At 39.1% G+C, this 23,835-nt stretch overlaps 4 protein-coding genes across 8 annotated transcripts; 2 read left to right on the plus strand and 2 right to left on the minus strand.

The window, feature by feature from the left end:
• Positions 1 to 1,918: 1,918 nt before the first annotated feature.
• LOC131320868 (MAP3K epsilon protein kinase 1-like) lies at positions 1,919 to 4,600 on the plus strand. The gene has a single exon (XM_058351750.1). It carries the CDS (start codon positions 2,374 to 2,376, stop codon positions 4,258 to 4,260), a length of 1,887 nt encoding a protein of 628 aa, XP_058207733.1. The 5' UTR covers positions 1,919 to 2,373; the 3' UTR covers positions 4,261 to 4,600.
• Positions 4,601 to 8,847: 4,247 nt separating this feature from the next.
• LOC131320869 (tetraspanin-8-like) lies at positions 8,848 to 11,655 on the plus strand. The gene is made up of 2 exons (XM_058351751.1): positions 8,848 to 9,458; positions 10,979 to 11,655. Exons 1-2 carry the CDS (start codon positions 8,952 to 8,954, stop codon positions 11,279 to 11,281), a joined length of 810 nt encoding a protein of 269 aa, XP_058207734.1. The 5' UTR covers positions 8,848 to 8,951; the 3' UTR covers positions 11,282 to 11,655.
• Positions 11,656 to 13,636: 1,981 nt separating this feature from the next.
• On the minus strand, positions 13,637 to 16,545 carry LOC131320870 (WAT1-related protein At4g30420-like). Of its 5 annotated transcripts, none has more exons than XM_058351754.1 (7): positions 15,868 to 16,517; positions 15,426 to 15,491; positions 15,214 to 15,330; positions 14,816 to 15,014; positions 14,550 to 14,708; positions 14,209 to 14,360; positions 13,637 to 14,024 (listed from the first exon to the last, which is right to left on the minus strand). In XM_058351754.1, exons 1-7 carry the CDS (start codon positions 15,996 to 15,998, stop codon positions 13,820 to 13,822), a joined length of 1,029 nt encoding a protein of 342 aa, XP_058207737.1. In that variant the 5' UTR covers positions 15,999 to 16,517; the 3' UTR covers positions 13,637 to 13,819. The 5 variants fall into 5 exon arrangements, with proteins under 5 accessions (XP_058207737.1, XP_058207736.1, XP_058207739.1 ...); XM_058351753.1 differs by having other exon boundaries at positions 15,820 to 16,511; XM_058351756.1 differs by lacking the exon at positions 15,214 to 15,330 and having other exon boundaries at positions 15,868 to 16,538.
• Positions 16,546 to 20,613: 4,068 nt separating this feature from the next.
• On the minus strand, positions 20,614 to 22,743 carry LOC131320871 (RING-H2 finger protein ATL13). Its single transcript, XM_058351758.1, has one exon. The coding sequence runs from the start codon at positions 22,405 to 22,407 to the stop codon at positions 20,866 to 20,868; it is 1,542 nt and encodes a 513-aa protein (XP_058207741.1). The 5' UTR covers positions 22,408 to 22,743; the 3' UTR covers positions 20,614 to 20,865.
• Positions 22,744 to 23,835: the final 1,092 nt, after the last annotated feature.

Below are 23,835 nucleotides of genomic sequence, written 5' to 3' on the forward strand. Positions count from 1 at the left end.
GCGGGTTTGGGGAGGCCTGAGATTTTCTTCATCCGGATTGAAGTCGGGGGCAAATAAGTCACTATGTAACATAACCGAGCCTATGCAGATTTGGCAAAAATATTTAGGGTTGGGATCAAATCGAACCTAAAAAATGAAGGCCAGCCTCTAATTTTTTATATGTTATCAAATTTTCGATCACAGATTTTATACCGTCGTTTGCGAGGAGGCCCATCATTTCATAGCACGTAGGCCCATCTCCGGAAGTCCATTTCCCTAAAACATTCAAATGGACCAGTTATAGTTTGGACATGCACTTTTTTGGAATTACGAATTCCTTGTCATCACCGTAGGGGGTGTTTTCGGTAGTGAATACAAATTGTGAGAAAAAACTTGTTACCGGAAAGTGAAAACACCCCCATAATTTCTGCCAAGGCCCATTATGGAGGGGTCTAATCTCCTCTGTCCTGAATACTCTTTGTGTCTCTGTGCCGAGGAATTTTCGATTGTTGGATCATGTGATTTTTTTTTTTATGTTTTAAATTTAACGGCCAAAAAAATCTCTTGACACTGAGGATCCCGCCTCCATCATAAATACCCATAAATACTGTGACGTACATAATGATTTTTAAGGAGATAGTCTCCCATGATACTAAGGGTAAGACTCAAAATATCATTTCCAAAGTCTATGGTTTTTTTGGGAAATAAAATTAGGATGCAAGGAGTTTATTATTTTTATTTCAGTCATTGTTTTGTTATATTTCGTTTTTTAGTATATCCCGTGAAGACAAATGAAAAAACATAGTAGGAGTACTATTTTTTTCACTCAATAGTCAATAGTACGATCGAGCAAGTCAATTTATATACTGTTAGATTTCACCCACAACTCCTTGAAGAGAGTTTTAATTTGTTTCTAAAACGAGAGCCATGATGACTTTACCTACATTCGATGAGGTATGTTGTGGGTTCAGACTTGGTAATTGTACCAGGCCGAGCAAAATGGCTCGTGCCATTTCTGAATGTGATCCGGTATCCCGATCAATTTCGAGTCATTTTACCCTCGACGTTCAGAACGCCGAAGGCGTCCAGAGCCGAGGGTCATGGTTAATTATGACTCGCTTAATCGCCTCGGCCGCCATCACCCACGCGAGCAGGAAACGCGTTCGGTTGGACATCCTCCGATGGTCGCACAACACGCTCGGTGCCGAACGAGCGTAGCCATCATTCCAGCTCACCTGCGTGGGAACAGCAACCGTGGCAATGATGATGGTTGTGACGTCATCCAAACGGTTATAAGGATAACGATGGGGGCACGTGAAGATGCCAGCTTATCCTATAAACGGTTACAAAACCCTAAACGTGACGTAAGAGTGACGTCAGTTGACGCGTGTCGAGCGTTGGTGCCATCTTGGAGATCAAGCTAAGAGGTTCCTTATAAATATCCCATTATGCCTTCTTGGAAGAGGTACACACAGAAAAAACCCTAACTCCTAATTCCCAATTTCTCTCTGCAAGTGAATTGACTCTTGCACCGGAGGGCCATCCCGGAGAACTTCCGGTGTGGTCTTTAGTTGTGCTTCATTTTGCAGGGTGAAGAAAGAGACTAGGAGCAGATCTCGAACCCACAGTCAGAAAGCATGAACCATTCGTAATGGAGCCCCATAGTAATCACAATTACTTATTTTGTATGAATTGATTTATTAGGAGACTACGCAAAACTCAATTTCGCTCCATCCAATTCTAAACCCCAAAATAGACTTTTTGATCAAAAATAATTTACGACATTTGATTGAGCTAAATTTTTCGCTTGGTCTCCTAACAAATAAATTCATACAAAATAAACGGTTGTAATTGTTGAATTGAAATCTACAACATACAGCACACTGTAGGTTAATTACCCATGAGAGTGAACAAAATTCCTCTTAGAAACATGAACTTCGATATTCGCAACTGTAATGAACGTGTAATATTTAGGCAGAAAAACTTCCTTATGGACCTTTCCATAAAGAAAGATTTACGGAGCCCAATCGCACGCGTTTAAAGTGTTTTTGGACAGTCAAAATTAAAAACGAATCTCAACTATGAATTGTGCGAATGGACGGCTATGATTGCGCTGCACGGAGCCTTCGTGAATAAGTTTCTCTCATGTTTAGGTATTTGTACTTGGTAAGCAAGCAAAAAAAGGAAATACTGTAAATAAACTTAATTGGAGCGCAAGCAAACCCAATCCCACTATATGAATCATGACGGCCTGCAAACCCAGTCCAGATGAGCAAATTTATGCGGCAACTAGGGTAAGCAGTCAGGAGAAAAACAGAGAGCAAAATATTCGAGAGAGAGAAAGAGACTGTCTGTGTGAGAGTTTCCATTGAAAAAAAAAAATAGTGATCGATCATGGCTGAACAAGAAGACGATACCACGGAGCCGAGGTTCGTGAGTGAAGAAGAGGATATTGATCCGTCCATGTGTAGTTTCTTCGTGAGCGAACATGGCAAGTCCAAACCCGACATGTGTTTTTCATCAGAAGCAGCATTGGAATATCAACATGCCCAAGTACTTGACAACATGAAATACGATGTCGATGGATTAACGTGGCGTAGAGGTGATTTGATTGGAACAGGCGCATTCGGGTCTGTCTATTTGGCTACTCTCAAGAAACCCGAATCGCAGCAGCAGCAGCTTGGTCCCTTTCCGCCGAAGATGGCAGTGAAGTCGGCTGAACTCTTCGATTCGGGTTCGCTTCAAATGGAGAAGCAGGTTATGAGCATTCTTCATAGACATAACGAGTGCCCTTACGTTATCAAGTGCTTTGGAGATGAGTATACCACCAGCGAGAACGGCGAGAACGTGTATAATCTTTTGTTAGAATACGCTTCAGGTGGTTCCCTACGTGATCTGATCAGGAAATCACGTGGTTCCGGGTTGCCAGAGTCCGATGTGAGGCTTTACACGCACTCAATTCTTCTTGGAATCAAACATGTTCATGATTGCGGTTTACTTCACCTTGACATAAAGCCGGATAACATCTTACTTTTTCCTTGCGCTTCACGTACTACTGGTTCCACTAAGTTTATGGCTAAAATCTGTGATTTTGGTCTAGCGAAAAAGGCGAATCAGGGGAAGTCTGCTGTGAGAGGAACTGTCATGTATCTTTCGCCGGAGGCTGTGACTGATTGCATACAAGAGGCTCCCTCTGATGTTTGGGCCATTGGTTGTGTTGTCCTCGAGTTGCTAACTGCGAAGCAAGTTTGGGTGAGGAAAGCATATTGGAGCACTGATGAATTTGTCCACAAGATTGGTCACGTGTTCGGAACGCCTGAAATTCCAAGTGGGATATCAGAGGAAGGGAAAGAGTTCTTGAAGGGTTGTTTTCAGAGGAGGGCTGCGGATAGATTGACAGTTGAGATGTTGCTGAAACTTCCCTTTGTTTCGAATTTGGATGACCGAGGAAATATTGAAATCGAAGCTGAAGAGTCAGAACCAGTGCAGGTTATGGATGAGAATTATGATGAAGAGCGTGAGGAGAATTTGGACACTCAAATGCCCAAGAATAGCGAGATAGTGCCAAACATTGAGATTGAAAATGATCCGTTCATGTTTTCTAGCGATACAAAGCCGAGGCTTGTGGCTGAAGAGGATCCCTCCATGTGCTCTAGCGATTTTGAGCCTAGCATTGAGGTTTATTTTGATGAGGATGCCGAAGTTGAGCCTATTGAAGACGAAGAGGAAGGGAGCCCTAGGCACGACGACTCTAACATGATTGAGCCAATATTGGAAGATGAGCCAAGCGTTGTATATCTAGGGACTGTGACAAATCATGAGAAACGGAGCCCCTCGAGTGACGAGACAATCCACAACTGCAATCCGTCCATGTGTTCTAGCGATACAAAGCTGAGGCTTGTGGCTGAAGAGGATCCCTCCATGTGCTCTAGCGATGAAGAGCCTAGCATTGAGGTTTATTTTGATGAGGATGTCGAAGTTGAGCCTATTGAAGATGAAGAGGAAGGGAGCCCTAGGCACGACGACTCTAACTTGATCTTGATCGAGCCAATATTGGAAGATGAGCCCAGCGTTGTATACCTAGGGACTGTGACAAATCATGAGAAACGGAGCCCCTCAAGTGACGAGACAATCCAAAACCACAAAAGGAGGAAACTGATGTCGAGTCCTGATGCAGATAGTGATGAAGGAAAATTTTGGTTCTGCTCATCAATGCCGCAATTTCCGGTGAATGTAATACCACCGGAGCCATATGCAACTGCCCTTTTTGCAGCATTTTAATGGAGAGTTTTAGTATCACATACTTTAGCCCGGTATTGTCTTCCGAAATTGGATGGATACAAATCTTTCAAGGGTAAATGGTTTGATTGTCTGTTTGTTGTTCTTATTTATGAGATTTGAACCAAGGCATTTCTCTTTTAGTATATATCTATTGAGTTATTGTATAAGGATATGAATCAAGTCAGTTTTCCAAGTATTGTGCAATCATCTTTAGGTTTGTATTAGTTGAATTATGGAATATCTTTGGGCATGTCTGAATGATGAATGGTAACTTCTAGTGATTTTCTTCTTCTTGTTTTCTGTTGTTGCTTTTGCTGCTACTTTGCTAGTCTTTTGCTTCCACTTCTTTGTTTCATAGTCTATGCGAGACATCGATAGGTATTGCTGATTGTTTTGGTGTCCATATTATCCCCTTGGACCCCTTTCAAAAGCAGAGAATACAACACAGAAACATTAGGTATTTCGCAGTGCTTTTTCTGTTCCACCAGTCTATTTTGAAGCCAGTAAAAAGAGCATTTTGTAGGCATAGTTGCATAAATCAATGGGTCTTAGTGTTCTCTGCCTTTTTATATCGGCTACATCTTTTGCTGATGCAAATCATGCATTGATTGTGAATACCTATTTTGATGGCTCGACAGCAATTCCGTCCTTTGTTGGCAAATAAATTTGAGAGACACCATGCATTGCTTGTACGTCCACATTAGGATATATCACTGAAAGTCCGGAACAACAAGGAATGAAGAAAGAATGGGGCCGGACACGAATACTACTACTTATCTCTTGGGTTGCTAGCATGAACGTTCTATGTTATGCAAAGCGTATTGACAACATTTGGTTTGATCTCTCTCCAAGAGCTTAGTCTAGCTTCAAAGAAGCACGGAAGCGGGCCATAGATACGGACACGGAGACAACAATTCTAAGTAAATGGGGACACGGATATGGCAAGGGACACAGTAAAATTAAATAAAACATGTAGATTTAATTTTTTTATGCCGGAACAACATGGAGTAATTTCAGAAGTAAAAAAAAAAAAAAAAAAGCAAGCTAATTTTTTCCCGCTTGGATTTAGGAAGGTAATCTGATCAATACACTTCTTCAGCCCTTTGACGATGACTTAATCAAGAGATTATCTTTTAGGCATACCTGCATAAAGCATAGGGCTGTACTGAGAATTTTTTTGAGCAACATGGGTTTTTGGAGAAATCCTCCACTAGAACTCCTTGAATTAGGAACTACTACGAAGATTATGTGGAAAATACCATCATCAATGATGTGCCAAACATTATAAGCCTCGAAGAAGAGAGAAATCAAAATAAGTAAGAATATAGACGGAATTTTTAAAAAAAAATTCTAAAGACCAGCAAAAAGACTTCCAAAGTTTTTATCGTTTTCAACAAAAACAATTTATCTAAAAAATTATCAAAAATTTCCCAAATACAAATGAGCAATGCTACCAACACAACTTTAAAACACAACTCTAGCCACAAACTGTGTCCGGAGCCGTTTGATGCTCAATTTTCGAGTTACCAACCGTAGAGAAGCCCAATACCAAGTAGGAGTATAATTTTCTTTTGGTAAAAAGCCCGGGCCAGGACCAACTCAATGGGGCGTACCGACAGCCATGCGGGGCCAACTCCGGGCTCTGCACGAATGATTCAAGCCGTTTAATAATTTAGAGAAAAAAAAAACCGGAATGGATCCTTAAAAAATCAGCTCAATCCGATATGTGTAAGTGTTCAATCTCGAGTGGCTGTTGGTTTTCCTTGGGTTTCTCGGTACCAAGTTGGCCACCTGTTCAATTCAATTCAAAATTGAAATTCCATAACCCGAATTGCGCGCGTGTTTATTGTGGATAACGGTCACGCATGTGTCGTAACCGTTTCCCCGCCCGTTACCATTCAAACAGTTCTAGCTGTACATATACTACTCCAGTAGTAGCGGAGTATTTCTTGAGGAGACAAACTGTATGCAATGGTCACAGCTCCCTTCATCACCGTTGATCCACAGTCGGACATAAAAAGTTGTCGATCAAACGGTTGCTAATACGTCTGTTGCAAACATCGTCACAATCCGGACTATAATTATTACAGACTAATTAAAATCGAGTATGACGCAGCGGAATTAACGAGAAGATGAGTTGCGTACTAATCAAACGTATGATAAATTCGAGTTCACGAGAGAAAGAGACAAAATCTAAATATTATTGAAATAAAAAACTGTTTAAACATTAGGTTACAATCATTTTTATAGAAAAAAGGCGTAACCCTAGCAAAACTCTAACTCAAAAACGAAAAATTTCCAAAATTTGAGGAAAATAATAAAATTGGAAAAATGAAAGAAAAACAAGACTTTCCCAAAAAGAATCAACTTCTACGTAATTATACGCTAAGAGTTATTAACGAAACAAATATTTTCTAAAACGATAAAAACGTCCAATTGGAGGCCTAAACAAAGGAATTAGACCGAAAAACACCATCGGTCACGAATTAGGGTGGTGAATCTTGACCGCAATGCGAAAATTAGTCCACCAAGTTTGGGCCCGATCCAAGCTCGTCCAAAAGTTGCCAAATCGGATAATTTACAATTGAACAACGTTTGAGCTTTCGAGGCTTCGACTGGTCCAATTGATCACGAAATTGGGCATCTATGTGTTCTACATTAGAGTATGAAAATTTATGCACTGGCCGGGATGAAGTTTCAAAATTTCCGAAGAGTAATTGTACAATTCACTTAGAAAAATCGCTTATCTATGAAAGGAGAACACCTTTTTGTGTGGATCAGTTTATGAAGCTCAGGCTCTGTTTCGCTTTTTCTTAAAATTTTTTTTTAAAAAAAAATGTAATTTCAAACTCAAATATAATGAAAATGAAAAATAATTTTTTAATTTTTTTGTACCGTTTAAAAGATCTCAATGAGATCTATTAAACAAGATACACATTAATAAAAAAATTATTTACGTAAACACATAATTTTTAATCTTAAAATTATCTTCTTTTCCTTTTAAAGTTTTTTTTTTCTAAAAGTGGAATGGCCTCTGATTAACACTTTACATTTCCCAACTTACCCTAGGTAGATTTTCACACCAATTTCTTTCTTTTCCACATAGGTAACTGAATTACGACAGAGAAGGTCAAATCAAAGATGGCAATCTGATAGTAAAAGTTGAGTTTGATTAAATTATTTTGACAAAGAAGCATTGAATAGGCTTTTATCATTATTTTCTCCCTTCCTATATCATTTTGCTTCTCATTTGTTTCATGTAGAGAAAACACCCTTCGCACACAAAATATATGATCAAAGTTACCTAAAATTGCACGTGCGTTGCCTGTGCTTCTGAGGCCCCGTTTCAGAAAGCTTTTTAAAAAATAAGTAGTTTATTTTACATTTTCAAATTAAAAAATAACATAAATGAAAACTAATTTTTTAATTTTTTTTGCATAGTATAAGAGATCTTTCAAACAATATCCATATTGCATATTTTTAGATTTCAATAAATTTGTAATTTTTGAGCTTGAAATTGCCTTCTTAAAAAATAAGGACTTTTTCTTTGTTCTAGAACGGAGCCTGAGTCTTCTGACGGTAGTGGTTGATAACTGGGATGGATGCCTCCAACACTGTCTACGATCATATTTATTTAAAAGATCCACATTAAAAAACTTGCTATGCACAATCAAGTTTTAATCGACATTGATAGCCACAAGATGTAGAATAGTTGTCTCGCATTTCTTTTGTCTAAATCGTTTTTCTTTTTAATCCATTTTGTCTAAATCGTTTGACCGTTAAATTTTATAGCTTACTAGTGCATGTTCATGCCTTCGGGCATGGCTCCGAATTGGCCAGTGGACAAAAAATTATTCTTGAATATTCCTTTAATCTCATTAATGCAAGGGCAAAAAAAAGCTCAACATATTCCCGAAGAAACATGTAGAAAAAGTGTGTGTATTCTTATAAAAAAGATTGTTTCCTTTTCGCATATGAATCCAAAAATGATTGTTGTTCTTTTTTACTATTAGAGAAATCAATTGAAAAAGGAAGCGGTGTATATTTCTCTATCAGAAAAACGTGTAACTTCTTTTTTGACATTGGTGTAGGTGTATATAATAAGAAATATTCATTCAATCCAACGTCTATAATCTTATCAGAAAGTACGATCGAACGGCTCTAAATACTACTTTATTTGTATGTCTAAACATTTTTTTAAAAAATTCGCTCTATTTTATAGTAACCAAATCATATGACTATTTAATTTAGGAAAATGTATCATTCCCCGTTCCAATAAAATTTATTTTTTAAATATTTTTATTTTACGAGATAAGTCATTCTATCATACTCCGTAATTCATTAGTCTTAATTTAAGAAAGACCGGAGTAAGTACTTATTTCAAGGAACGAGGCCTTTTTGTAAGGGAGAACCCAGTCTCGCCTGAAAGTCGCCCGGATCCGACCCTACATATATTCCTCATTCCACTCCGACACTCCACGTCCTCCGCCTTTTTATCCATTGCCCTGCACAATCCCCATTTCACCCCCCACCCTCTCTCCCCTTCAAATCGTCTGTTGCAGTTACCAGTGTCCTCTCTCTCTCTCTCTCTCTCTCTCTCTCTCTCCATACATACAAATACCAGTACAAATACACATACCGTTTCAGTAAAAAGAGAAACAAACCCCTTATTTATCCTGCCAAAGAAAAAGATGCTTCGACTGAGCAACAACCTGATCGGGATCCTAAACTTCCTGACCTTCCTCCTCTCCGTCCCCATCCTCTGGGCTGGCATCTGGCTCCACCGCCGAGGCATCACCGAGTGCGAGAAGTTCCTCGACACCCCACTCATCGTTCTCGGCGTCTTCCTCCTCCTCGTCTCCCTCGCCGGCCTCGTCGGCGCCTGCTGCCGCAACTCCTTGCTCCTATGGATCTACCTCGTCGTCATGTTCCTCCTCATCCTCGTCCTCTTCTTCTTCACCATCTTCGCCTTCGTGGTCACCAACAAGGGCGCCGGGGTAGTGCTGTCCGGCAAAGGGTATAAGGAGTACCGCCTCGGGGAATACTCGCACTGGTTGCAGAAGAGGGTCAACAGCACCAAGAATTGGAGTAAGATCAAGAGTTGCTTGATGGATGGTAAGGTGTGCCAGAGTTTGGTTGGTCAGGGGGTTAGTACTACGGTTGAGCAGTTCTCTAAGGAGAACTTGACCTCTATTAAGGTATACCGAAAGTCTAATAACACGATCTTAGAACACAATTCCGAACACAATTGTTGGGTCAGGAGCTGTTAAATGTATGCAGATCGAACGGCTATATACACTTCACACACAAAAACACGTAGGAACAATAATTATCATAATTTTGTTATGGTGATTGTCGAATAAGAGTGCGTATTAGAGGATATATGCATGTAAGTTTAAGATTTGGTTTCCCAATCAGACTGAGAACACAGAGAATTAGTCTAATTTTTTACTCTCTCCGTACCAAAACCGTCAATTTTCGGATAAAGAAAGATACCTTCGTGCATAATTTTTTTAAATTTGTTTATGTCAAATTAAAGAACTCATGATGTAGTTTAATTTGGAGTACAGTTTTTCTTAGTGGACAAGCAATTTAGGCGGTAAGCATTATTTGAATTAATTGTGCGAATTGGGGTTCTGGCTTCTTCTTGCTTGGGATCTGAATTCATTAACACACGTTCCCTAACTTTCTCGCTCTTGGTGAATTAACTCGTTTGCCTTTCACTTTAGGCCTGGTTTGACCAAGGATATGATTTTATGCATGTGATTTTACCTTTCTCTTTTGCTACAAAGATATATACTTTTATAAGAATCTCTGGCTGATGCTCTTTGGGCTGAGGAATGGGTTAAAGAGAATCTGAAAAATCAGGCCTTTAGACATGTGGGTTTTGTTTAATGCTCCTGATATGTATATTTTTCTCGGTGCATCCGAATGTCATAACTTAAACAAAGCAGTAGCTTAAATCAGATACAGCCATATGCTTGTTTTGGATTGTTCATTATTTTTTTTATTAAATTAGGACGCATTGTATAATGATAAAAGTTTCTTTCCCTTTGTATATTGACTACTCTTAAATTCTTGGAAGATTCCGCCAGTTTCACTTGAATATGTTACTTTAGAACAACTTTCGATAAAGTTGCTATAATACTGGACTTGTACGATGGAGTATATGCTATGCTATGCTCACCGCTGCTGATGGCCTCATGCCTTATATCGTGAAAGTTTGAACCTTTTGAACATGTTTTTTTTACTGTAAAGTACAAAATTGTGGGTTTTACTAGTTCATTGTTCTTGATATCTAAAGTTTTGGAAATTAAAGGCGTTTGGTAATTGATTATTTTTGTTCCCACCAATGTCCTTCAAAGTACACAATCCACCATTGCTGAGAAACCAGGGGTTGTCCCTTACAGTCTCTGATTCAATCTCATTGCTGAGTGTTGCATATCTGAATCAACCAATAGTTTTTCTTAGGCTTCATATATGGTTTTGTGAAATTGAGTTGGAACATTAGGGAAAAACTTGATTTAAGTTTCCTTTTGGCTCTCAGGCTGTTGTGTTTCTTCAATGCTAACATTTGATTTCCTAAGAAATTAAGCAGATGCAAGCTTTTAGTGTAATGCTTTGACACCAACTAATTCATCATTAGGCATCATCTAACTTGTTGATGCTTCTATTTTTTGTTTTTTCCGTATTTCCTTGATGTTTCGTTCCTTTGCAGTCCGGTTGCTGCAAGCCATCGAATGACTGCAATTTCGCTTATGTTAGCCCAACCAACTGGACTGCCACAGCAACCTCTTCATACACCAATACAGATTGCAAGTTGTGGAGCAATGATCCAAGTGTTCTGTGCTTCAACTGCCAATCATGCAAGGCTGGGCTGCTGGATAACATCAAGCATGATTGGAAGAAGGTGGCTGTGATCAACATTATATTCCTTGTCGTCCTCGTTATTGTTTACTCGATTGGATGCTGTGCTTTCAGGAACAACAGGGAGGACAATTTCATGTGGAAGGGACCATGAGCACTCAGGCCACGGGATCCTCTTTATAAAAAATCTGTGTTCATCTGTCCCTATGCACTCTCAGATGCATGATCACGTTTCGAACTTTGTGTGCTGGAAAATCTGACAATTTCAGGCGGTTAGGAGTGGATTGGGGACCGGAGATAGAGATTTTGGGGATAGAGGAACCCCAGTCGAGCCCTTATTCTGAATGTTTTCGTAGTTGTTAGTGTGTGATGTGTTAGTAGCTGCATCTTTTGTACTAATTTACTATCTTCTGTAGTTTTGTAGTATTTCTTTATCCTTTGACTGATTCTGACTCTTTTATTTGTTAGCTAACAGTCTCTGTGGATGTATTGGTCGTATTTTATAGTACTACTGCCCAGGTTTCTTCATTGTTTGTCTTCTACCACCAGATTCATGTGTGAATACACGCTTGGAGTCTCTGTTTCATTTATTTCACTTGTACCAAACTTGATTTTGTAGGAAAAATTTCTGAGGAGGATAACAAAAGTTTCTGTAGGTCCATTCTTTCAGCCAATAATGGCAGGTCTGTTTTACTGTTTATGTTGTTTAAATATTCGCTTAGAAAACATGGCTAGTGTCAGTAGCTCTTTATTTTGTTAATCTTCACTTTAGTCTTTAAGGGGGGACCCGGGTGCTATAGTGCACTCCTATGTAGGGTGCTTGTATGGCGGTCGACAACCGTTGATTTCATCAACTAACGGTTCAGATTAACTCTTTCCTAAAAAAATTTATTTTTAATCTGAACCGTTGAAAACACTTTTGGATGACTGTAATATCGCACTACAGTCAACGCACTATAACATCTCCGAATCCCTTTTAAGGGGCCCTACATGCTTTAATATTTTAACAAAAAGCTTTTGGCTCTGTCATGGAGTCCCATCATTTTAATTTTAGTGTTTTGGTGTGAGTTTGATGTGTAGTGTGTCCATGGGGTGTGTGTTTGGCTGTGTCATGGAGTCCCATCATTTTAATTTTAGTGTTTTGGTGTGAGTTTGATGTGTAGTATGTTCATGGGGTGTGTGTTTGGGTGTGAGTTTAATGTGTAGTATGTGTATGGGGCCCACCACTCATGTGAGTGGTGGGTGTGTGCTTGAGTGTGAGTTTGAATGTGTCACTAGAATTATTGTTTTTATTAAATAGCGGGCTTAAAATTCAAGGAGAGAGAGAGAGAGAGAGAGGGGATATTCCCGGGGGACATCAATGGAAATATGAAACGTATGGTCTGTTAATTATTGTCCTGAGACTGATAGATAGATAACTCCTTTTCCTGTTGTACCAACCATTTTGCAACATTTGTGGGGTTTGTGTGATGTACCATACAAATATTATGGTTTGATTTTGTCTCAGCACTCCACATTTCTTTTGCTTTCTCAACTTTTTTAATTATACCTCTAAAGACTCATTTGGTTATCCAGGACACAAATAAGCAAAAGTCAGTTCGACAATTTATTTGTTTATTTGATTGTGGGGGTCAACAAACAGTCAGCCAAATAATGATAACCAAATATCCCTACCGGTTGGTTGGTGGGTTTCCGCATAACCGCTCTCACATAATTGATCATGTTCAATTTTATTGGGTCAATCTGCATGAAAGTAATTTATAGTGAATTATCTAGTTCCAGTATGAATGACCTACCTATGATAAGACCAAAGAGAAAGAGGGGATTTGTTGAGGTGCGCGTAAACTAGCCCAAAGAAAACTTGATTGTCGGAAAAAATATCAATAACCAAATTCACCCTTAGAACTGAGTGTGCTTTTGATACAGGATCTTCTGTGCCAAAAATTCTTATGCCGAGGGGTTTTTCTTAAAACATAAAAAAAAAAAATTAAATTCAACGGCCGAAAAATCCCTCGGCACATGAATTTTCGTGAGATTGACCCGTGCTTTTTATCTTCAAACTTATCGATGACATCATATGCATGTCAAAAAGGTACGTGCCAAATTTGCCATGGTAGCTCAAATTTTAAGGTTGTAATTGAAATTTATCCATAATAATTGAGAGATAAAAATCATGAATTCAAAGATTTTGTGTCCAAGTCTGCCTGAAATAGATCCATATGTTACCACAAAAATGTGGCTTACCCCATGGGCCAGACGGAGCTTATTCTGGGACAGGCAAGAGCGAGTATTAGTCGAGACCAAGAGAAGGGATATTCGAATCTGGGCTGGTGCAAAATTTGGAACAAATATGGTTAGTAGCAGAGATTGTTGAATGACTCATCGTCTATGAAGCACCGACACTCTTAATTACTACTTGGTGTATCCATGTCCGACACTTTGGGGACACCCGTGTCTCAACTTAGACAGGGATGGAGTAATAGTAGACATCAAAGGAAATACAAGGAGATACCGTCAACCATAGAAACCATTATGAAATAAGTTACTCCTAGGTACATGAAAATAAGAGGGAAAAACGAGTAGCTCAGAAAATTTTTAGTTCATCTTCTCGTTTACTTTATAAATCCCTCCCAGAAAGCCTTACCAAGTCCCTCAAAAAAGGCCTTAATCCAAACATACCCTTGTAGATTTCTCAGACAAACAGAAAGGGTTTCTCCAAATCTGTAGTACTAGTGCAGGCCATATTCTTAGAAGATCCATCCACCAAGATTTCTGCGATTGTTGATTGATCGTCGTTTGAGATTGAGACTGTGTCCGTTTTAAGCTCCTTGTGCTCTTGAGCTTTTCCCCACAGCACAACATATAACCCAACGATCACGCCAACTGCACCTATCAGGCTGAAAGTGAACCAAAAAAGCTAGTTTAGACTCCAGAAGCTACTCTTGAAAGGGCTTAATTCTACTGCACATTGGTCTGCCCGGTTTTAATTGTATGAATTCAGTACTCAATTTATAGAATGTCCAGTTAAGTCTTCCAAAGAATAAATACCTTCATTTAACCAAGAAATTTTAGTGTTCCTACCTGCCAATATAGATCTCTTCATGTAGAAATATCGAAGCGAAGATTGTCACGATGACTGTGGCTAAAGGGCTGAACATAGCACAGAACAGTGGACCTCTGCGTGAAATGCACCAAGCTTGAACAAAGAAGCTCGTTGCTGATCCTATAATCCCCTGTGTGTTAATTCCTTTTGAAGAATCAACAATGAAACATTCACGGACAAAACGTGCACAAACATGTACATAGCTCATTTCTGAGTAAGTAGTGTAGAATACGTTTAAACTCTTCGATCTTATGTGTTGATTTTGATGGTTTGAATTGATTTTTGAATCTTTAATTCAAAGAACTAACCAAATACGTACTGCATAGAGACAAGAAGCAAGTTCTAGATAAGAATGTAAAATCCAAGCTTCCGGGTTATGCTCTAAGAAGAGTGCAATAGTGCCTGATTGCAATGTTGCCATGAAACACATCCAAGCGGATAAAGATAGGTGGTCTGGATAGCTAGCTGAAACCGGAACCTGTTCGAAAGGATTACCATAATAATTATAGCAATAAAATCATAGGGAATTGAACGGTTTTCTGTAATTATCAAAGCTCTCCTTTTGGAAGAGCAAAATTTTAGTACCTGGAAAATGATCCAAAATGACCAGCAACAACTGCTTCCAAAGAGCAAGAAGGAGCCCACCAGCCAATTCTCACCTCCTGAGTTGTTTAGTAACTTTGGGCCTCTTAGCAATACCATGGATACAGCTCCACCCACGCACAACACTGTCCCTATGATCTTTGCAATACTTCTCAAGGTTCTGATATCTACTTTTTCCAACCTGATCAGTTCATAAAATGCTTAGTGGAGAAACTGAAGTGTGTACGTTGCAGACACGGCTCGAGACGCATATGTGTCTGCAACGTTAAAGGGTGCCATATTGGGAAACAAAGACATCTATGAATGCTTTAAACTAGACGTTTTCTTGAGAAGCAAACGGGGCAATATAACTACGGGGAATGTATTTTTCGGGAAATTACCCAATAACAAATGCGGCAACGAAAGTTATTGCGGGGACTAGATTAAACAGTGCACTTCCCATCGACGATGAGGCCAGGTATATGCCCTCGAAATAGATGTTCTGATTGATTGCTACGCTGTGAAATGAAAGGCAAAATTTTAAGCATGCTACTATGTACCTCATGATCAACATAACTGGAAAGAACATCACTAGATATAAACTTGTAAGTACCCAACTAAAGAAGCCAAAAAAATCAAACAAAAGCTTCTCAATCCCAAACAAGACCTCTCTGATCTCCTGCAATGAAATTAAAGGAACAAATATTAGAGATAAATATGTCACCGTTTGACGGCAGACACTAAACGTGTGACAATAAATTATGCATTATATATTCTCATGTGACGGGTCTCATATTTTGGCAACACCCATAGCGCTTGAATATGTTGCGCACCCATCGAATGCCCAAATGAGATCTCTCATTTGGGCATGTGACAGTCTCACATACGTTGATTTCCCGAAATTCATGATCCAAGCGCATCACAAAAGACATCTGTTAAATATATTATTACCATTAATCTCAAAATCCCACCAGCACATTCATGCGAAAAAAATCTCAAAAACCCACCTTGCAAAATAAGCTATAGGAGCAATGACCAAACTAGCTATGCCTTGCCTGTAGAAAACAAACACTGAGGGGCTCATTCCTTGAAGGAGAGCAGCTCTGGTAGATAGAGCAACCCCTGCATAAGTGAGCTGCATTCCAATCATAGCCATTACTGGCTTGTAATAATCAATCCCACTCATATCTATAGGGTGCACTTAATTAATTGCCAAAAGACTACTAAATGGTACTACTAAGTAACCAATATATATGGGGAAACACATACCCACTGACCACTATATATAGAAGCTAGCATGGGAGAATGGGAGAAGGGGTATCAGTTCATCTCACCAGTAACTTCCACATTTTATGTATTTTTAAACTAAAACAATTTTAAGAATTTGACCCCCACAAAGTGTAATGAAAGTGTCCCACTCCCACAAGCATGAAATATTTTCATTACAATTACAGTATTGTCCCATTACCGGGATGATAGCATGTCCGCCCTTTATATCCCATCGGCAAACGGAACGTTTGGTCAGTGGGAGACAAGCGATGTACATCTAATCTCTAATTGTTCATTTTTTATTGATAGTTTATATCTCTAGGGCTAGGATGGTACTATCTTTACCACTTTATATACCCTCATCAATATCCATTGGGTGACCCCAGACTTTTGATGCTTTTGAGCCCACGCAGCACAATTCATCCATGCATGCCTACAATATATATATTTTTTCAAGCTAGCGGATTGGTTTTGAGTAGGTGATTTCCACTTAAAAACTGCTTGGCAGTGGATATGATCATGGATTTGATTGCTTGGATAAGGAAGGTATGTATGTCTTCTGATTTGGGTCACGAAGAAAGGCCACTTATTAGTAGAAGCCAAAAGAGAGAAATGAACAAAAGCACAGAGATGAGAGAAAAAGAGAGGATAAGCAGCAACCATGTGGCCTTGTGGGATCTGAACTTGATAATTTTGTTCGTCTCCAAGAGTATAAATTTTTGTTTTGGTATTTAGTTATAAAGTAATGTACAAATACGATGGATATGCTTTCATATTGACATCTTGTGCGTGTATGTGTGATAGTATTGTCTGATCGAATATGTTGCCTGTTTTATTATGTGATGAAAGAAGACACAGGGGAGGTGAATTTTTTCTTTCTAATAACCAAAGGTCCGGGCGCCTTGAGTAATTTCGAGGATCTGAAGTGAACACGACAAGACAAACCTTCTAGTGTCCCAATATTTGAAATGTTTAAAGGTGAATCTTTTAGTACTACGTGATCATAATCATAACCACCAGACTGCGGCCACAGTCTAGTGGTGCCAAGAAGGGACGAGCCCAGCCAGAGTCATGACCCTAAACGAAAGAAAAAAGCCCAATATGGTTTCATAAAAGAAACATGGGCTAACTTCCAGGTGCTAAAAATGCATTGATCCATTTACTTTAAATGAGCCGTCATAACTAGTGGGTCTTCAAAGTTATTTTGTAGTATTATATGATCACGCTGTTTATATGTACATAGAAATGGGCCTAAAAGTGATACAGAAACAATAAAGGGGCAACTTATAATTTCAGTTTTAAAATAATTTTGATGGAGGAACAATCAGACTAGTATCTACTAAAATCTTCAAAAGTCAATTTCAAAAAAATAAGAAAAAAAGAAGACAAGTTCAAAAAGAGCTATGCAGGCAACATAAAGCTCCGTTCAATTACACGGAAAGGATGAGAAACGATGAAAAAATCAATTTTCTTCTAACATTCTAGGTGTGTTCAGTTAACAAAAAAGTTTTGGGACCTACAACTTTAATTTTTTTCATTGAGAAATATTTTTCTACAAAATAAATCTTGGCAAAAGGAAAATTTTTTTAGTTCTATTGTAATATTCTTCGTTAGGAGCACACTCATGTGAAAACAAACTTCAATTTTTTTTACTTCACCTCACTTTATTTTTAAAAAAAAATCTATTTACCACATAACAAACAATCCCGACAATTGAACGAGGGAAGTGGAGTATAAATGTTTCGAAAAACTTAGTCCATTGGAAATGTGGAAGTGACACATGCTGTAGTCCCCTCAATGATGGCATTGATAGGTACATACAGTTGGGATCCCATAAATGTGGAATTTTTTCTGAAAGGCCATTACATACATACATACATACAAACACATTGAACCTTTCTATACAATCTTTCTTTGACCAAAAAAAAAACCTTTCTATACGAACCGATTGGTCTCGCAAAAGGGATGGTGCACAGACCGGCACGCTGGGTTCACTTCGTATCCTACACGGATAATTTGAGTCGTTCAATAATTCAAAATAATTTTTCAACTGACCCTGTGGGAAATCAGCTAAATTCGATCTGTGTAGATACTTAATCTCATCTATCAATTTTCATTCAGGCCTACACTAATAAGATTGAGCTGATTTCTCACAGGTTCATTCAGAAAATTATTTTAAAATAATTAAATGGATCATATTATCCATGCAAGACCCAAAATAGGGCCCGCACGCCGGTTTATGCGCAACACCTATCGGTGCCGTTAGCATTTTCGCATCCATGGATACCTCTAAATAGGAGCTTTTTGGGGAGGCTTTCTATTGGAGTCATCGTGACGGGGAAAGCTTTGACTCGAATCCTCGAAATCCAAGTTAGAAAAATAGCCTGGTTATTAATTAGCGTGGGAACGTTTACGATCATCGGCGCATCCACGTGGGAGGGGGCTTCTAACAAGTCTTCTTCTTCTTTATAAAAGTCCACATTATTACTACTACTACTACTACTTCACATCATCTTCTAATCTTTGATTTGATAATAAATAGCTTTTGATGCTTAATTGGTTGGTAGGTAATATGTTTGATTTCCAAATTAAACCTTTTCATAAAGTACAAGCACATGGGACAAGGAGTCGTTCTGAGGCAGGTGAACTGTATAAAATTAGCTAGCTAGCCGGATTTGTTGTTTTAGGAGAATCTCTCTGTTTCCCTCCCACCCTCCCACAACAAGAAGATCTCTAGAAACAATTCATATCAAAGCTGGGGTTAAGGAGGTTGCAGGTTTAAGAAGTTTATCGCGCCCCGATTTTTACCGGACATCGCTGATCACTCATTTTTTAAGACTAAGAGTCGATGCTTTCGAAATCACGACTTTTAAACGCAACGGAGTGTTACTTGATAACATGTTAACATGACAAGTGAGATAGCATAGCCATTCTCATTCACGCGTCATGCTTTCGATTTTGTCTCCAACACTCTGTCGGTTCTCTTTTCGTGCTAACAAGGCATGTGGAATTTTATTTCATCGAGACTTGAGTGTCGATTAACTGATTTCAATAACAATGGTTCGCCATCCTTTATCTACTCGAAAATAGCACCTCAGTTGTTTCGTCACACGCATCGATCTCTATTTTAATTGGTGTTCGATCAGAGTTCCTACATAGTCCAAATTCTTGTTTCAATGCGAAGATAAGTACGGTGGGTGCCCGTCAACAAAGCGATGACGCCCGTTGTGCCTTGCAACCCGGCTGGCCCGACTATGATCTACTAGATCTCGTTTTTTTTTTTTTGCTCGGCAATCTACTAAACTCTCGTTGGGACAGGGAGAACTTAAGAGTAATTATTGAGTCATGCTAGAACCATCCGAAAGTCTTGTGTTCCACTTTCACTGTCAACATTCTAATTGGCCAAATGCCTTGAGGCTACATTCTGATTTTTTGAGTACTTATATCTTGAGATGATTTGAGAGATTCTTCTTCAGTGCTCTGGGGCACCATGTGGTGGCGGTGCCCAACCTTCCCCCACCACATATTTTTGTGGAGTCTTCACACTTAGTTTCGGGTCTCACATAAATGTTTGATTGAGGAGAGTCTTGGGACACCCTAGGGGCGTTGAATAATTCTTCGATTTTAAGTATCTGGAATTTAGGCTGCATTATCATCACAAAACACAGACCACCACCCACTTCTTCTTCTTCTTTTGAGCCAGTGAATAAGTTTTTACGGAGCGCGATCTCAGCTGTCCGTTTCGGCTTTGGAAAAGTTTCATTATAATTCGGAGAAACGGACGCGCGAGATTGAGTGGCTCCGTGAACAAGATGTTTACAGAGGCTCCGTGAATAAGTTTCTCTCTTTTTTTGGTCTTTTCTTTTTTCGTTTTTTAAAATCGTACTGGTAAACAACACATCTAACCTGTCCAAAAGGGCTGGAAGGGGCATTGGCTGTTGCAAGTGCCAACAAAGAATGGTAATGTATGCGGGACAAGTACTCGAGGGTGGTGGTTAGGTTTCCACACATATGTATATCAGTATAACACCAAAAAATACAATACGTACTCCAACAATACAATAACACCTCAACTGTCCCATGACCCTATAGGAGTAAACAATAACATCACCATAATAAATGGAATTCGATTCCAATAAATGCAACACAGCCTGTGAAAAGTTGTGCCCACAATTAAAGCCTTCCCTTTGTTTATTTCTGCAACCTCTGAGATCCATGAAGAAATCGCAAGAAATCATGAATCGACATTTAATGGCCATTTTGAAATTTCTGATTGTTTTTCACAGTACTCGCTCCTTCAATGGGTAAGTAAATAAGGACCTTTGAAGCACTCAACCACCTCCACAGTGCATTTGAGCAACTTTTACAATATCTACCTACCCCATTTTTTATATTATTTTCTGCTAGAAACAACTAAAATTTCTCAAGGAAAATTACGCCAAGGCTTTTCTGCATTTTTCTCACTTTTTAATTGAAGAAATAAAATCAATACAAGAAAAAGAAAAAGAAAAAGTAGAAGAGAAAGAGAGGGGGGAAACCAAATGAATGATATGTGCATACCTGGAAAAACAAACCACAAATCTAAAATGCATACACTTGGAATTGAGATCTATTTCATGATTTCAATTTTGTTCCTGCTTTTTTCTTCCTCTTCCAATTATCCATATCCCAAATTTGTCTCCCAGAACCAACAAACCAAAGAGCAAAAAGTATCTAAAACCTAAGGGAAAAAAAAACAAAAACAAAAGGGAAGGAAAAATAAACAAACGAAGTGGTAATTTTTACTAGACATTGGGCGATAAAGAAGAGTGAACCACCTTGTTTTGTTTTCCCACAAGCCAAAGCAGAGTCCTACTAGCAAAAGATGGTGTTTTTGGTTGAGAATCCAAAGAGATATTTCGACTCTGATTTTCCTCATCACAGCCCAATTCACTCCCTCCCCCATTTACCCACCTCCCCATGTCAATTTCAGAGATAGTCCTCCTATTACTACCCTCACCACCACCACCACACTTGGCCTTCAACTCATCGCCGGTGACAAGACCCCCCCGGTTCATCGGAAACCGGAACGAAAAAGCCCGTCTCGACGACGACTCTGCCACTGCTGCTGGAGGATTAGGCTTCTCCTTCTTTCCCCTAAGCCAAGTCTTTGATATTGAAACACTCTCCTCTCTCTTGCTCCTCCCAACATCATTTCCATTCCCGTGGCTAATAAAGCCACTATTCCCTATCCTTTGAATTTCACCACTTTTAAACGGTTCAAAACCAATGAACTCTCTTCTTGAATCACCACCACATTCAGACATTGCTGGCCTATGACCAGGAATCAATGGCAGAGTAGACTTCTTGTTGCTTGATTGCTTCTTCATTGGTGTCCTAATGGGCACTTGCAATAATGATTTCTCATCCATTACGTATGCAAATGATCCCATAGAAAAACACCTCCTTTCATCCACATTGTTGTTACTACTACTACTTTCACCTTCACCTTTCCCTTCATCTCCACCACCCACATTCCTAAACTTCCCAAGCTTCACATGCACAACTTTCTCTTCTGAACCCACAACTGGCTCTTGATTAACTTCAAATTTCGGCCTGATTTCGCCAGATTTGGATGAAAAATCGATGTGGGATGATCCAAATTCATCCCTAAATAGAAAACCCAGATTGGAATTTGCTCTTGCAACTGAATTAGCACTTCCAAAAGCACAATCTCTTTCTGAGCCGATCTCTCGCGCACTCTCACCTCCAGATTCAAGAACAAGGACTAGGGGCGAAAAGCTATGGTTGGGTGAGAAATCGGTGAGCAAACTAGCTCTACATAGAGGGCAAGTGGAGTGGGAAAGGAGCCATGTGTCTATGCACTCCATGTGAAAGGCATGGCTGCATTTGGGCAACAACCTGAGCTTATCTTCTGGCTCAAATTCACATAAACAAACAGCACAATCGAAAGGGTCTTTTACTCCTATGATGGATTTGTAGTTGAAAACAGGGAGGGTGTCTATGAAGGACTGGTCCACACCAGAATCATGGAGGTGGAAAAGTTGTTGTAACTGGCCTTGAAAAGCAGTCACGCTTTCCAAGTCATCTGGGTTTCTGTTTTGAGGCCTAAAAAGGAACCTAACAAGGAGGTGGAGCAGCCCGGAAAGGAAGAAAATGATTGCAAGAATTATGATGATTAGGAGTATGCTTGGGCTTACCTTGCCGTCCAGATTGAAACCGCCGGATTGAAGGTTGGCTGATTGCGGAGGGAGGAGGTATGGTGGTGGCGGTGGTGGTGGAGGGTGAAAGTTCTGTTCTTTCATTCCTGCGAAAATCCAGTCCATCTTTTCTACTGGAAGAGAGAAGAGAAAAGTACCAAAAATTGGATCTTTAGGCTTGAGTATCTAATTCTCAAGTTGGTCTCTGAGATAAAAATGCGTAGGCCATGTGTTTTGAATGATGGAGATCTTTTAGCAAGATAATTTTTGCTGAAAAGAAACCTGCAAGTCAATTTCTAGAGAGAGAGAGAGAGAGAGAGGAGGGAGAGGGGTTCAAATTGGTGGTAGAAATAAATGAGATGGCCAAGAGTTGAAGGAAATTTTCAAAATCAGAGCAATGAATTATGGCAATAAAGTAAGCTAGAGAATAAAATCATGGGTAGAAATGATACAGTATTTCTCATTACTGACAATGGAAATTCTTAGGTTAGTACTAAGAGTGATTTTCCCATCATGATCCGGATCACCTCTCTGGTTGACTTTAAAGTAACCGACTGCATCGACCCCAATGCCCCATTTAATTCAACCTAATATTTGAAAAGGAAAGATTTATTTCTCCCATGGCATTTCGAAAAATACGAAGCTCAAATTATTTACTACTAATTTTACTTTGAGATGTGAATCCAAAGGGTTGTCTTATTTTTTTAATCGAAAGCTTTTTGTCTTCTGGCTGATCACATTCTGCTTCGTTTCTTCTATTCCACTTCTAACCTGAATCCAAGGGTTCTTGTACTGCGGAAACGACAAAGGCACAAAAAGCTGAAAGTCAAAAAAATTGAAGCTGTGAGAGAAAGTCAAAAAATTTGGAGAGGGAGAATGAGCTTTTGAATTAAAAAAAAAAACATTAGGATCGATATGTGGTCAATCCCCACAGAAGTGATCAGGGTTTTATTATTAGGGACAATTCGCAAGAAAGAATTATTATTTTTTGAATTCTCTAATTTCAACATTGATGATCTATCTTAATTTGATTAGACTGAAAATGAAATTTATCGAGATGTGCGTATGTTGGTCCGGACACTTTCTAGTGTTAAACAAAATAAGAAAAAGAAGAAGAAAGGAGATATGTGGTCAATTTCGACATTGGAAAAGAGGTAGAGGCAGTTAACATGAGTGTTTTCAGGACCCATAGCTTAGAAAGTCACCCGATTTTCTTCCACTTTCTAATGGGTTTTTTTTTTTTTTTTTGACATAAATTTTTGCGCATTTTGCTGCCCAAAAGGCAGTCAGTTATGGAACCAAAACCCCATCTAGAAGAGGGGTCTCCCACTTCATGTCTCCTTTAGTGAATGCCTTGGTTCTATGGCATGTGTATGAAGATTCAAATGTTGTCCAAAATGATAAAGAAAACAACCGGTTGCTGATTTTCTCTATTTCTGGACTAGGATTTGGATGATTTTTCTAAATTTTTAAGCACTAAAGATAGGTACACTATCTTTTTATACTACATAGTTACATTACATCTTATGTGGAACCTATTTTGAGTCCCAAAAA

Source organism: Rhododendron vialii, chromosome 3a, assembly GCF_030253575.1.
Source record: "Rhododendron vialii isolate Sample 1 chromosome 3a, ASM3025357v1".
In the NCBI taxonomy this organism is placed as follows: domain Eukaryota; kingdom Viridiplantae; phylum Streptophyta; class Magnoliopsida; order Ericales; family Ericaceae; genus Rhododendron; species Rhododendron vialii.

Coding starts and splice junctions, on each gene's coding strand:
- LOC131320871 (XM_058351758.1), bottom strand. CDS start 22,407: ATGGACTGGATTTTCGCAGGAATGAAAGAACAGAACTTTCACCCTCCA.
- LOC131320868 (XM_058351750.1), top strand. CDS start 2,374: ATGGCTGAACAAGAAGACGATACCACGGAGCCGAGGTTCGTGAGTGAA.
- LOC131320869 (XM_058351751.1), top strand. CDS start 8,952: ATGCTTCGACTGAGCAACAACCTGATCGGGATCCTAAACTTCCTGACC. Junction 9,459..10,978: donor AGAACTTGACCTCTATTAAG/GTATACCGAAAG, acceptor GTTCCTTTGCAG/TCCGGTTGCTGCAAGCCATC.
- LOC131320870 (XM_058351753.1), bottom strand. CDS start 15,998: ATGAGTGGGATTGATTATTACAAGCCAGTAATGGCTATGATTGGAATG. Junction 15,331..15,425: donor TTTTTGGCTTCTTTAGTTGG/GTACTTACAAGT, acceptor TTCATTTCACAG/CGTAGCAATCAATCAGAACA. Junction 14,361..14,549: donor TTGCTTCTTGTCTCTATGCA/GTACGTATTTGG, acceptor ATTAACACACAG/GGGATTATAGGATCAGCAAC.